General features: G+C 37.5%; 3 protein-coding genes across 3 annotated transcripts; 1 reads left to right on the top strand and 2 right to left on the bottom strand.

The window, feature by feature from the left end:
• Positions 1-232: 232 nt before the first annotated feature.
• On the bottom strand, positions 233-3,483 carry LOC145696247 (uncharacterized). Its single transcript, XM_081773247.1, has 4 exons — positions 3,203-3,483; positions 936-1,234; positions 665-896; positions 233-585 (listed from the first exon to the last, which is right to left on the bottom strand). The coding sequence occupies exons 2-4, from the start codon at positions 963-965 to the stop codon at positions 233-235; spliced, it is 615 nt and encodes a 204-aa protein (XP_081629373.1). The 5' UTR covers positions 966-1,234; positions 3,203-3,483.
• A 622-nt stretch (positions 3,484-4,105) lies between these two features.
• LOC145696246 (uncharacterized) lies at positions 4,106-5,927 on the top strand. Its single transcript, XM_081773246.1, has 5 exons — positions 4,106-4,216; positions 4,677-5,043; positions 5,233-5,441; positions 5,484-5,760; positions 5,801-5,927. The coding sequence occupies exons 1-5, from the start codon at positions 4,106-4,108 to the stop codon at positions 5,869-5,871; spliced, it is 1,035 nt and encodes a 344-aa protein (XP_081629372.1). The 3' UTR covers positions 5,872-5,927.
• Positions 5,928-7,329, bottom strand: LOC145700692 (uncharacterized). The gene is made up of 6 exons (XM_081778015.1): positions 7,203-7,329; positions 6,940-7,089; positions 6,756-6,897; positions 6,521-6,707; positions 6,265-6,424; positions 5,928-6,220 (listed from the first exon to the last, which is right to left on the bottom strand). The coding sequence occupies exons 2-6, from the start codon at positions 7,075-7,077 to the stop codon at positions 6,059-6,061; spliced, it is 789 nt and encodes a 262-aa protein (XP_081634141.1). The 5' UTR covers positions 7,078-7,089; positions 7,203-7,329; the 3' UTR covers positions 5,928-6,058.
• Positions 7,330-15,181: the final 7,852 nt, after the last annotated feature.

Genomic DNA, 15,181 nt, shown 5'->3' with positions numbered 1-15,181 from the left:
ATCCTCATTTGCACTATGACTATCAGTTCTTGTGGGTAATTCGATAAAAGCTCTTGTTATTTTTCTTAATGTTCCCTGAAAGTAATTCCGAGTCATCACAGGAAACTCTAGCTTTATTAGTCACTGAGGAATTCAAGCGTCAAATGACCAAGTGCGATTACTATACCCTTAATAAAATTAAAATGAAAGACAAGAGCAAAAGGGAGTTACAAATCTAATTTATTGAATTTCATCATGAACACTCAAAATATGGCTCCGTCTTTGAACCCGTGTTTGAACAAATACCGTTCGTGCATGGCGACGATGCACAGTGATCGTATTCCTGACAAGTCTTCGTTGTTTGATTGTATCTTTGCGGATATAAAGAATCGTAGAGGAATTCTTGCTCGAATATATCCCAGGCATCTTGGTCAGAATAATCAGACGGAAGTGATGGTTTCCCGCTACATTCACACTCAAAGCTTCCATCAGTGTCAACGCATTTTGAGCCTCCTCCACAATCGTCTAAGTTATAAGCACATTCATCAATGTTGAGGCAACTGCTGATGGCATTCGAGCCTTCAAAATGAACCGCTGGAAGAAAGCCTGAATAAAGGATAGTTTCATAATCAACTTTGTTGAAAAATTACATATTTTTCCAATTAATAAGAATAGCCTCAATTACCTTTTTCACATTCTAAAGGCCCGATACAGAGGAAGTTGTCATTAGTATGAGCACAAATTGCAGAAGTTTCAGCCACAGTTCTATTCATTTCATGACAAGAACCATGATCAAAGCAATAATTTATATCCAAGCATGTAACATTATTGGTATTTTTCGGGTGGTTATCATAACAAACTACTTCTGGAAATGGTTTTCCCTCGCAATCGCTATGTTCATCATCAATTTCCTGTTTCTGAATTTTTTCTCGAATCAGAAAAATTAAAGAAAATACCGAATCACAAAAGCATATATATTCTTCCATGCATTCACACTCGTAAAATCCATCTGTATTTATGCAATTTTGAAATAAGCCACAATCAAAATCCCCAATTTCACACTCGTTAATATCAACACATTTTTCTTCGATTTCATCATATTTGAATCCATAATCACATTCGCATTCATATCCGACATAAAAATCATAACAATATGAATTTTCACCGCACGGATTTGGTGAGCACTCATCGATGCCTTCACATATAATTTTAGTAAAGAAATTGTTATCGTCGATTTGCCAACTCGTTTTAAGCCCTAAAATACGCTGTCTTTTATCGGAATTTTCCGTGAGAAAATAACAAAAGGGATCCTTCCCCGGAATCGCCAACTTCACGTTGAAATAACTTTCGTCTCTTATATTGATTTTTATGATTTGAATCGAAATTGTAAGGTTATTGCTATATTGCAATTCAAGCGCAGCTTAAGCTTTTTATGATAAGTAGAACATCCTAAAATTTTCTTTTTAAGGATTTAGCCTATGAAATTGAACTTTCATAGCGCCCAAATGCGACGTCGGATCATTTTATTTTAAAAGCAATCCTATCTAAAAATTTTCATTTCAATTTTTCTCTGTAAAGAGTTTTGAAATCTGACGATCGCGATTTCTCGAAATTTTTACATTAAATCGGTCGAGTTTTTTTGATAGAAAAGTAATCTAGACCCTTATCTACAAAATTGTGGGTTCGGTTTTCTCTAATTCCGACAAAAACCGATTTAAGAGCCATTTCCGTGAGGCTTCCTCGGCGCGTGGATAGTGAAAAAAGCGCTGCGCTGGGTGCTCAATCTCTCGACTCCTCTTTCCCGAGAGAAACTGCGCGTTTGAAAGAGCGCTCTGATTGGTTGGACCCAAAAAAGCGCGCATGGAAGAAAAACAAGAGCAAGAAAGAGGAAAACACTAGAATGAAAATAGGTCTCTTTAGTGAACGATTGTCTCGAAAACTATCTTAGGTAAACCCTTAATTTCAATTGCAAGCTTTAGATCAAACCCTCGCCTGCAACCGTTCCCCTTATGGTGATATCTCGATATCAAACGTAAGGATATACAGGCTGTTAAAGGTAAGGTTGCTTAGTGAAGGTTTTTTTCGTGTTTTTAATTGGGGTATACCCTTAATTTTTTTCAGGATAAAGTTAAGGCCCTAAGCTACGACCGTTCCCGTTTTGAGAGTTTTTGGCCAACAAACTTAAGGAGGAAAGCCTCTTTAAAATTCAGTCGAGTTTTAGGCAAATTTCCAGATTTCAATTTGCAGTTTTTATTCCCTAACTTGCCCCGAATTATTTTTTGTACTCTTTTTTATTATTAAATAGTTTTTATGATGGGTATACCCTTAATTATCACTAAAAATAGCGAACTCAAGATTCTTATGAAAATTAAAACGCAAATTTTCAAATTTCGGAGCCAATTTCTGACAAAATTTTCTATAAGAGCAAAAAAATTTTCTGAATAAAAGTTCTTCCTCGTCGTCTAAACTACTGGGGGTCCTTAAGAGTACTACCGTCAATTACCCCAATGACCGGTTATGTTAAATTTTTCATCGGAAATGAATTCCTCATAAAATTTTGACCAAAAAAGGACCGAACGTTTCATTCATAACGTCAAGCGTTTTCATAATAATTAGAGTTTTAATTGATTTCTGTACTAGAAAGTATTTTTTCCGAAAAAATTTTTGGTGTCCGATTCTTCCAAATAAGGGCTCGTTTTGAAGCTCAGAACAAGATGCGGATTATGGTGACTTCATTAATTCTTGAACTTAGATATTTTAGCTTCTAGAGACAAAAATGCGTCCGCAAATTTTGAAAAATGCTGAATTTTAGCAAAATCATAGAGACACAATTTTCAAAAAAAAATTTTTGGTATTTTCCCTTTTTCAATCAAAAAAACCTTCTGTCATTTTTAAGATGAGGGTTCAATTAACACATAAAAAATAAAATAAGGCTGAGTTATCAAGCTACTTTTCGAGCTATTTCGCCGTTTATTCAGTCTATTTTTGCAACAATGATATTTTTAAGCTAGAAATTCGCCGACTTTTCATCGAGCTATTCGAAAACGCCTCTGACAGATTAAAGATCTAAGATAGTTAAACTTTTAGAGGCCATATGATACCCGCTATCGATACCATGTTAAGGGTTATTCAAGGCTAAAATTGGGGAAATCGAAGGTAGTACCCTTAAATGCGAATTTCAGAAAAACCGCGTTTGAGGGGATTTTTTTTTTTTCAAATAAACCTTTATCGCATATTATTTGATGAATATTTGGATCCCATCCCCAAGTCCATCTTAAGTCAGTTTGATAAAAACACCTCAATTCTTCATTGTAGCTTGCACAAATCGCGCTCTCCCATGGATCTTGTCCGTGATCACAGAGTCCTTGGTCAATACAAACTTGCAAATCTTCACAAGTTCCGGTGAAATCATCGCCTTCTCTACATTCGATTCGAGGGTTACCAACATTGTAGACTATGGGTTCTGTCGAACTCAGTTGCCATGCGTCGCATGCAGATAAGAAGATGAATACTTAAAAAAAGACTTTTTCAAAGAATTCGAGATTTTTCGTTGAGTACCTCTCTGATATCTTATTATCATCGTGAATGGCTTCAAAAAGGGAAAGCAACCGGCTTCTATGATTTTCAATGCAAATATATACAAAGCAAAAGGGCTGACGTTTCATTGACAAATAATCTGCAACAAATAGAGACTGGCTCTGTCAAGAAAGAAAAAATGCGAAGATTGCCAAATGAAACCGGCAACTTCAAGCCGGGAAGCAAATATTTTTAGTATATGTTTTTTATTTATCAACTATTTTCAAAGCGTTCATCAAGACCAGGGATTCTTGTTAATCAGTTCTTCAAATCCTCGTTGTTGTCACTTTCTCATGACCAATTATCGTCATAAAATCAAAACAAGTCGAATTTTCATTAAAAATCTCCCTAGGCATTTAATTTTAGCATGAAACTTGACAAATAAAAATTCAAGAACCCTTATTTATCTGAATAAAACTTGAATAAATAAACTCATGAAACAGAAAAGAATGCGATGCAGCATGAGAAGAAGGCCAACTGCCATGATTCAAGATCAGTGTTGGTTCTTCCGAATTCAGAATCATTGAGTTACTGAACTTTGAGTGACGAAATGAGAGTGACCGAAATTGGCTTGAGACTTGCCTCGGAGTTTTTGACCGAAGGTTATGACGCGGTAAATGGAGAGGTGCCGTACAGACTCGCTCTAATGGCGAATGAGAGGGTTTTCTGCTCCGGAAATATGGTCAATCTAGAATGGTTTGTCACTAGTGCTGCTTGTAACTTGAGGATTGATTCAAATTTTTTCTAAAGAAAAGATACTTTACAAACAGTTTGTAAGCAAAAAATCAATCAGAGAAAGACCATAATTTTTATTTCCTTTCAAATTACAAATATTTTAACTTTGGCAATTTTAAATGATTATTTATTAAAAACAGTTGTAGCTTCGTGATCTCTGATATAATGAAATGATGAATTTTTGAGAGAGTTATTAAACTGTTCTGTACAAAAAAATTGAACAAAAAAAGTACAAATTATTTGGCTCTCTACGGAAATGTCAGCTGGCAACGAGGAATTCAAGTCGGAATCAGAGAGAAATTCAACATGCCCCAGGATCGGGCCATTTTGATTTATAAAAGAAATGAGGCTATTATTTGTGATGTGATTCATTACCCGACAGAAAGTACAACGCTGAAACCCAAGAATACGATGTCGCTGCTGTCAAGGTCTCTTCTCCATTCACCCCGTCCGAGTTCGCCAAGCCGATTCGCCTTGCCAAAGTCGGCAGTTACAAGGACAATGCTTTAGCCCAACTCGGCGGCTGGTCGGAAGTCACAAATCTTCAACTGACACAGTACAAGACCGGCTGTTCATTCGCTCCTGGCATGACTTCTACTCACTTTTGCGCGACTCCATCGGATCAAGAGTGGTGCGCCCAATTCAATGAGTGGGAAATGGTCTCGAATGAAGAACTTGCTGGCGTTGTTGAAGGATCTGAGGAGTTTGATAATGGGAATTTGGCAAAAGATGCTTGCATTCAGGAGCCGTTCTGTACTGGCGTCGCTTTCAAAGGAAATGTTTTTTGAGTAGTTTAATAGAGTCCTAAGTTTTTAAAGCAAGAATTTATGACCAGTCTAGGGGTACCTGGAGCTCTTCGAAATAAGTCAATTAAGATTCACCAAAAAACTATCTACCAATCAAATTACCAAATCCTTTATGGTGTTTAAAACATTAAAAAAGATGGCAGCTACACTCTTCGAAAAGGCCAGTTCCGAGTTCCTTCCCAAGGCGTCAATGTCTTTTTGAAGCCAGCTCGATATTGCCGAGAACCGGGAGATATCGAGCTCTGTACTCCACTTGACAAGTGGATCTACGGAGAGGGCATGTATTTGGGAGGATATCCGCCGAGTACTGGATTGGTTGAAAAAGATACTCTCGAAGAAGCTCAGGTTGGTTTCACAATTTTCTGAATTGAGAAGATGCATTCTTAGATCACGTGCTTGATGACGAACGATTGCGGTGGAGTCACGAGTGTCAACAACAACTCAAAGTTCCAGCTTCGTCGAAGCACTGAGTTCCGACCTGGAAACAACGAGAACTCCTGGCTCAAGCCCTTCGACCCCTGTCCGTTCCGAAAGAATGCTGTTCGAATTGGAGCCTGTGATGAAGACGCTGGTGGAGCTTTAGTCACAATCGATGAGAACGACGAGGCGAAAATAACCGGAATCATGAGTTTCGCTGATCCTTCTTGTGATGCTTCTCTTCCAGGTTTTTTAGGATAACTAGAATCAAGTATTATTTTTTTTAGTTGTTTTCACTGACATCACCCAAGAAGACATCAACGACTGGCTTCACGAAACCGCCTGGATCCCATATTAAACTGTCAAAATGTTTTTTTCATTTTTTCATCAGTACAGTTATGAGATATTTTTCAATCGATTGAGACATTTATTTACAAGTTTAGTTGTACAGCTTTTCACAAAATTTTTAAAAACAATTGTTAGTTGTCTAGTTAGTTAATCTGAAGTTAGGCAGAAGATAGAAATTTCAAATCAAAATTTTGAAATTAGCAAACTTCGCCGATCGGGAAAATCTGGCCGCTTGAGCAGCAAGTTTCGTCTTTTTGCTCGTAAAGGGTGGTTCCAGCGCAACAAGCTAGGCCGTTTGGTTTGTAAGTGAAAGGAGCTCGGTTAGGGTAGGCGCCGCAGCATTGTCTCTCAGCATCCGACTAGGAAAAGGGATGAAAGGAGGCAAGGAAAAATCTCGGCTTACATTGACTTTTGGTTTTCTGAGTTGAGTGTTGACATCGACCGGGTCGCGCTTCATGCATTGATCGTGAAATTCAGTGAAGGAAAGGCCAACGAAGGGGTATTCTCCTGATCCGACGATTTTCTCTAAAATCTTGTCGGCAAGATTCTTTGAGCAAAGGCAGGTATTGTACTTTTTAGGCTCTTAGCTTGAGATATCGAAATTTTTATTAACATATTTTAATTTTTTTTTTGTAAAATTTTTTGATGAATCATAAGAGCACGATTCCTGACAAGAGTCGCCGGCCAAATTATCGCAAGAAACTGGCTTATTTTTCTCGACAAGTGGAGAAAATTCTAGAGTTTCAATACTACACTGGTCCATTTTAAGACAATCGACGCAGTGGTCAAAATTTAGGCAGTCCTGGTCAAGGTCATCAACGACAACTTTCGTTTTTTCCAAAGCATCTAAACGAGTCATGAAAATTTTGGAACGAAAAAGTCAGGAAAACTAACGTCGGCCCTTGTTCCATCCGCAGTGGCATCCGTGGGTGAAGATGTCTTCCAAGGCATTTTTAATGTCTCGTCTGGTGAAGCCGTTTTCTTTGAGACCAAGGGAGACCATCGTGATGACGTTGTCTCGGAAGGGCGAGAAGAGCTAGAGAAAAGTGAGATTTTGAATAGAGTAGTTGATTTTTACCTTGATGGACTCGGGAACAAAGGTGCCGAATTCTTCACGGAATTCGCTCATTGTATCGACAGTTCCAGGCATTGTAGGCCGAGGAGCTTGAGCTGCAGCAAAGCCGAAAAGTGCGGAGAAAATTCCAACAGTTTTCATATTTTTCAGAATCTTAAAATATCAAATAAACTTTTGCAAAAAAAATCCAAAGATAACCCTAACCCTAACTGAAAAATTTCTTTTGCAAAAATTTGACAACCCTAACCCCTTGATTTAAAAATTACCTGTTGAGCTGCTTCTCTCTTAATCTCAGAAAGTCACGAAGGATGATTCTTTTCCTGGATCCCTTCACGTTTTATACGCGCCATAATCATGAGCGCTCATAGTTGTTTTCCGACAGCGCCACCATTTTTTTCCGCGCCGCGCTAGAATTGAGCCAGCTGAAGGGAAATTGCTTAATTTGGGCGCATATTCACGCAAGTATGGGAAGAATTCGGGCCTCAAGAAAGGTTTTCAAGGGAAAGGGGTTTTTTGCGGACGAGTCAATAATTAAATAACAGGCCAGAAGAAATTTCAAAATAAATTTTTTTCGTTAAAAATTCTGAAAAAAAATTTTCCACATTTATTCGCATTTTTTGAACCTTTTTTTCTTTTTTTTTCAAAAATTTTATTATTTTATTTTTATTTTAAGCCATAAAATTCATAAAAAAGGCATTTTTCTCAAAAAATCAAAAAATAAAAAATTCCATTGAACATCTTACCTTCTCCTTATCATTTAATTTTTACGAAAACCTGCATTCCAGAAGAAACCGTGGCGGAAATTCCTCTCATTTCGTCGATTTTTCAGTTACCGCAAAAATCCGCTAAGTTTCGACATTTAATATTTGGGGCGTTGGAAATACGCGCTCAACTTTTTGAGCTGTTTTGGGGGAAATTTTGGAAGAGCAGCTGCGTTTGGAACCTGTTTCTACTAAGATGAAGCATTAGATTACCCGAGCAAAAATCTTTCACGTGTTCTGTTATTTCATTTGCCACAAAGCTAAGGGTTTTTTCGGCACGATTACGAAAAGCTGGAGCGAGGAAAGGGAATAAGAGGGACTGTTTAAAACTCGGGAAGAGATCATCAGAATCTGAGAATGAAATGCTTTTAGAAATATGAAACGCGTAATATTTACAGGAAACTTTTTCCTATAGCCATCGTCTCATTATTGAATAAATTTATTCAGCGTGAGTATAATTATTATCTGCTCACTTTTTATGGAACGGTAAATTGGTGATTAATTGGTGATTAAATGGAAATTACGAAGCAAGGTTGTAAAAATCCGTTTTATTGACCGCACTCTTAGTAGTTTTGAAAAGAAGAATAAGCACTCAATTCGGACAGCAAAAATGTCCGACTACAGTGAGAGTTTAATATCTGCGGACACGGCCGTTATCGAGTCAGAGTTAAATCCCATAGGTATGAGAATAGAATAGAGCTGAATAATCTTTTTTACGTTTTTTTATTTATTTGTTCAGAAAAAAGAGATGTAATGAGGAAAAATGATTATATGCTGGAAAATAAAGTTCGCAATCTGCAATTGAAACTTTCTGATGCTGAAATGAAAATCATTGACGCCGAAGAGGAAAAAAACAAGCTAAAAAAACGAGTTGAAGACCTTGAAAATCGGGTTGAAAATCAAGAGTTCAAAGCTGAACAGCTTGAAAATATGATTGAAGAAAAAATTATTCAAAACGAAAAAGGAAGAGAATACTCGAAGAAAAAAAAACAAGATTTGAATATTGAACATATTCAGAGAATGATAGAAGAGCGAATTAGTCAAAATGAACAGAAAAGAAGAAATTTTGGCCTGACTGATGCCGAAATGAAGTCTTTGGAAGAATATGGGAAAGTTGTTATTTTTTGAGGATATAGTTAGATTTTAAGGATATAGTTAAAAATGAAAATATTCTTAAAAGTTAAAGAATTCTTGGCCATAACAAGGAAAAGGATAAATCTGGATATAAAGGAGGCAAAAAATTTATTGACGAATTCGCATTTTCCTCCCTTATAACGGCTTATCGAAATGGGATGCGAAATTTTACAATAAAAGTAAGTACGAAGATTATGATTTTATTTGAAAAATTTTAGTTTGCTTCGAATATTGAAATTTATACTGAGGATTCATATCTAAAAATTGGAGGGACGGAGAGTCGGTACGATGAAAATGGCTATACTTATGTCAGAGGAGATTTTACCATCTGCATAGATGGTTAGAAATTCTATTTTCTGTTCTTTGCTAATTCTTTGACTCAGGCAAAATGATTATGTTCTTGGCAAGAACAGAAGTCTTTAATTATGACGGGAAGGAAAAACAACTTACAACTGAATGGAAAGAAACGAATCTCGATGGATTAAACACTCAAGCTTTTTCAGTTAGAGCGCCATTCTTCACTCGGACTCATATAATTATTCTCAACTAAGGGTAAGCTCAAACATTTCTCCGTCAACATAAAGCGCGAATTCAGATGATATCTCTGCCCAAGAGCTCCAATTTCGCTCCATATAAAGTTACGTCGGAGATTATCTAACTTCCTGTCCTGCTCCCCGATTATGAATTTTTCTGATTCTTATCATCTGAAAAAAGTGAAACTGGAACAACAACAATATTTTCTCGCATATCAAACAAAAATAAAGCTCCGCCAAAAAAGAACTTTTGTATGTTTTTGGGCGACTAAGTGTGTATTTTCAAGGGTTTGCTTTTTTGACCTTGTCCAACAAGGGCATCAATATATTTATCAACAAGAAGTGAGGACGTTAGAAAAACAAAGCTTCAATTCTTATAGGCTGATTTTAGGGATGAAGGAGAAGCTGCAAATTTTTGAATTTTTTTTTTCTGAGCTGAGCTAGCTAAGCTGAGGTGAAATTGAGTTGAGCTGGCCTCATTTTAAAAACCACTGACCTTATCTGAGCTGAGCTGAGCTGGTTTTTTCTTCAAAGAAAATGAGCTGAACTGAGCTAAGCTACGGCTTTTTTGAAAATTGTTGAGCTGAGCTGAGCTGACGATGTCTCAAACTAGCTGAGCTGAGGTCAAAATTGAGCTAGCTAAGTTCAGAGTTCGAAATCTATGGGAGTAAAATTGTACTCCCTTTTTTGGGAGTACGGAGGGAGCAGGAGCACAGGTTTACAGTACTGGGAGTAAATTGGGAGCTCCCAATTTGCTCCCAATTTCAAAAATTTTTTGAAAATCAACAATTTTTAGTCTAGAATCTAATCTGCGCACCGAAAAATGAGAAACGCTAACTTTTTAGTATTTTTCTTAGAAGAGACGTTTTTTTGACTATATATATTTATAAACGTCTCTTTTAAAATTTCATAATAATATTTAGCCAAAATAACATCTAGTTTGACTTTAAGTTTTTAAGTTTGACGAGGGAGCTCCCTTTTTTCAGGGTGAGGGAGCAGGGAGGGAGCGGGAGCACGGATTTTCTACCAGGTTTCGAACTCTGGCTAAGTTGTGCTGGCTCTTTTCGAATAACACTTTCATTTTTTCTGAAGAAAGCCAGCTCAGCTCAGCTAGCTCAGCATAGCTAGGTCGAGTAAGAAAGCTCCGACGTCGCTCATAACGCCTACTCAGCGGGAGACGGGATTTCGATAAGCGCGATATTGAAATTGAGTTTTCGAGTCGGATTTCTACCGATGGGGTGTTGGATAGCGGAAAAATCTCATCGGAGCCTGGGTTGGGCTTGTAAGGCTAGTAACCAGACATCCCACTGATGGGCGCTCTGATTCGTCCGTTTAATTTTTCTCGAATTTTCCATAAGATTCACGTAACCCGTTTTTCCAACATCTGACGAATCAGAGCGCCGACCAAGAAAATGTGTGGTAACTGGCCTCACAAGCCTAACTCAGGCCCGCTTGAGATAGGCACTCTGATTCGCCACAGCGCTCTGATGGAAATTTCGCTATCAAACACCCCATCAGTAGAACGCATTTCTGGGCATTTTTTCTGACTGCTTGGCAAATTCGCGGGCTACGTGAAAAAAGAAGAATGTGCAAGTAAATATTTTAATTGAATCAGTTAGAAATGTGTGTTCGTGTGAAAGGAGGGCGGAATTTGGTCAATTTTTTGGACAGTTGTTGATTTTCGAAAAACAAGAAGTACCAACGTGAGAAGAGGAGCCGCGTGTTTTCAGGAAGCGTTTGCAGTTGAAATTATGCGTTAGTAAAGACACGGCTCAATTCAAAATGCGAAATAATAGCCTCGTTGTGAGGGCTTGAGCTGTTCAGGAGGTGGCTAATGCAAGATAAGTCGCAAATTTTGGCAAATTTAAGCGTCTTTTTGAGCGAAAAACCGCTAGCTCAAAAGGTACAAAAATAATTTTGCCTTCCATTGGACCATTAGTCAATGTTGCTTTTGTTTGATGTATGAGTAAAATTCGACTTGGGATGCTGAAAATCGATGAAGAGAAAAAACTTGTTCCAGCGAGATTTTTACACCCTGAAAATAAAATTTTCTGGACAGTTTGTTCCTGCGGGTACGATTAACTTTTTTCCCTTAGGTTAGGGCCTAACCCTAACCCTAACTGTCGACGGATAGCATAAGTTTTCTTTTCTCAAAGAATATTTTTACCGTTTATTTTAGATATTTGGTGATTCATTCACCCTGCGTTCTATGTGGACTGCGAGGAAGAAAAAGAATGAGAAGTCCCGATGAGATTTGGCTCAAATGTCCTCAAGGAAAATGCCAAGAAAAATTGTCCTTCGATGAGTTTTTTCGTCACGGCGACCCTTTGTTCTGCAATAATTAATGAGCAAGAAACGATCTTTTTCTTCAAAGTATTCATTGTTTACCACTTTCGACATGAACTCAATTTGGCTTAATTGTTCCTGTTGAGTGTTTGTTGAGAAAAAAAAAAGCGTGAAAAAGAAGTCTCAAAGTGCGAAAAATGCAAAAATTCAGGTTTTATTCGCAGCTTCTGACAGGTTCGCTCTCTTCGCCGACCCTGATGTCACTGCAAAATTCAAGCGCCGCTCAATCGAGAATTGAGCCGCTTGATATGATTCAACGCTTTCGCCATTTCCGGAAATAAATGACCAGGAATTTTTTCAGTTAAAAGGACAAAAAAAATTTTTAGTTTAAGGACCCCCCCCCCTTAATTTTGGGAGGTGTCTGGAACCGACAAAAAATTTTGACAAATTTTGCGTGGAAATTTTCAACCAATCAGAAGCCTGGATTCGGCAAACCAGCCAATCAGCAGCCGAGTAGCCGCCCACGCAAAATTTGTCGAAATTTTTTTGTTGGTTCTAGACACAATCCCCTTAATTTTCGGGAATTGATTCCCTGTTGTCCTCGACACTCAGCTATCAAACAACAAGCTTGTTTCTAGAGCTTTTCAGAAGTAGAAACCATTATTTTCTAAAATTTGAAAATTTTATATAGAAAAATTGACAAATTTAACGAAGAAAACACTATACTCATTATCTTGAAATACCAAAAACAACAATCTTTCTGGTCTCAAAAAGGGATTTCTTTTTCTTTTAAAAAATCAAGCTGACATAATTAAAAAAAAGTGAGTTTGAGTTGAATATGTTTATTTTGCGCCGCGCTAGATTCAGAGAAGCTGGCCCAACGGATCCAGCCATGTTTGTTTTCAGTGTTGTGAGTGAGGACGATTTAGGGGAGGCGAATTTTGATTCCCAAATAAATCGTGTTTTAATTAATCTACATCGGGCGCAAGTTTCTTTTTAAAACTAACGCCGATCAAATGAATTGCTAAAAGATTTTCTTCTCTGTATTCACAAGAAAAAGAACTGTACAGTGGATTTTTTTTTATATTCTTTGAATGACGCATCGATTGATGAACCAAAGAAAGCCGAAAAAGATGATCAGGAAGGCATATCCAAGGACGACTTCTTCAATGTTTTTCATGTTAGTGGGACTGGCTTTGTAAGAAATTTGAAGAAAAAGATTTATAAAAAGGTTTTTAAGGACTGCGACAAAAAAATCGATTTTGGCGACCGTTTTTGGAAAATCTGATTTCTCTACCGACTAAATGCGCAAATTTGATTCGATGTTAATTTAACACAAAATTCCGGTCAAAATTGACGCAGTTTTTTGTCAATTTAAGCCGCTAAGTATAAACCTAACCCTAACCCTAGCTTCAGTTCAAATAAGGGTGGGAGAACCTTAAGGGACCCGGTTAGGTAGCGCCGCGCCGAACTTCAAGCGCTCGCCGTTATTCTTGTGAATGAGATTTTTATTTTCTTTTTGCAAATGATATCTACAGCTCTTCAGCTTTCTCATTCAGTTTTCGGTTTTTCTTTATCACCACTCATTGATGAGCTAGATCATTAAAGAGGAGCGCAACTTTAAAAGGCATCAAGTCCTGCAAATTTTATTTTATCTTCCAGAAACCTGCACCATTAAAAAGCCCATTAAATTCTCTACAGATTCCACCTAATGCGCAAAACTGAAACATTACTTATTTCGGATTAAAGGCTGATAAACCAGAGATCTTAGCGCGCTCAGCACGGCGCGGCGCGGCAGGACGCTATTTTAGGCTCCCGAGACATGATTCCAGAAGGGCGCGCGCTAGGAATTTTTGTTTGCATGACCTGTATCACTTATTACTACAGTTTCAGTTTTGCGCATTAGGTGGAACCTGTAGAGAATTTAATGGGCTTTTTTATGGGGTAGGTTTCTGAAAGATAAAATAAAATTTGCAGGACTTGATGCCTTTTGAAGTTGCGCTCCCCTTTTTTGATCTAGCTCATGTATGAGTGGTGATAAAGAAAAACCGAAAACTGAATGAGAAAGCTGAAGAGCTGTAAATATCATTTGCAAAAAGAAAATTAAAAAAATCTCATTCACAAGAATAACGGCGAGCGCTTGAAGTTCGGCGCGGCGCTACCTAACCGGGTCCCTTAAAACCCATCAAAAAATTTTGGTTAGCAAAATTTACTTAGCGATTTAGCTTCTCTTTCAAACTTGTTCCTTTGGCCATATGAGTGTCAATTTCTCTAACAAGTCTCATTTCTTATTTACTAATCGTTTTTGTCAAAAAAGTGAATCTTTAAAATCAATTTTGATCACTTTCAGTGTTTCTGACTGTACTAGGTTTTCGCAAAAAAGGTCGATTTAAACCCTTGTTCCACCTTTTTCTACTCGATATTGGTACAATGAGCTATAGATAGGGCGTGAAATGATATTACTTGCTCACTGTCATATGCATTTGCTAATGCATGTCTGGGCATTACTCTTCACCAGGGGGAAGAGAATAGAACAGTGTAAGGTATAAGTAGGATGATATAATGTCATCAGATGACATGCTCATGCCACATTAGCATCAGTTATCCTGCTCGATTGACCCTTAACCTTATAAGAGATTTAAGGGTATATAATTTGAAATTAAGGCGCCCTTACTTTGAAACTTAAGGGGATCCCCAACGATTTTGCAAAAATCGCCCATTTCGGAAAATTCGTTGGGGAACCCCTTAAAAATCAATTAAGGACCGCAGAATTCAAAGTAAAGGTGGGAGTACCTGATGATAGGACATAAACAATGCTTTCAGGGACATTCTTCTCCGTATCTCTTCTCAAGGCATTTGAAATATTCACAAATGAGGACATCTCTGAACGAAAAAATCTCATTTTTTCAATCCTCTTGCTCCTGTTCTTACCATATTTCCCGATTTATTCGTCGTTTGTCATTTTTCGCTACTATTGAATAATAATGGATGAAAAAAAGAGAATGGGACAGCGGGGCTAATTATTTTCCGGCAATTTGAAAAAGGCTCTTTCTCTGTTCCGAGAAAGGGATGATCCCTCGTCAGATGATCGGAGGCAGAAAGCGATGAATGATTTAGGAGGTTTTTTAATTGTAACGCCAATCATCCTGTCAGAATGAAGGAGGACAAAGATATCGGAGATTCATGCGCGCACTCGCCTCAGGGGAGTTCGAACTTGCTCAGTAGTTTTGCTCAGTTATTTGAGTTGATTCAAATCAATATCATTTCATCAAAAATACAAGAGGCGGGCCTTGCAGTCGAATAAAACATTTTTCCTCGTTGATTGCAAATTACAATGTGAACTTGATCGCTACTGTAGCGTGTAACACTTTTCTCTTTCTCTTGAGGAATATTTTCAAAGAAACCATAATGATGTCGGGTCTCTTCTGTTTTTCATCTTTTTGTTTAGAAAAATTGTGAAAAGAGTATTAAACCTTTGTTAATTTCGTGATTGATAATTGACATCGACGATTTATACGGTATAAATAAATG

The sequence above is a fragment of the Oikopleura dioica genome, chromosome 2, assembly GCF_907165135.1.
Source record: "Oikopleura dioica chromosome 2, OKI2018_I68_1.0, whole genome shotgun sequence".
Lineage (NCBI taxonomy): Eukaryota > Metazoa > Chordata > Appendicularia > Copelata > Oikopleuridae > Oikopleura > Oikopleura dioica.
This window is presented reverse-complemented; position numbering and strand designations above follow the sequence as displayed.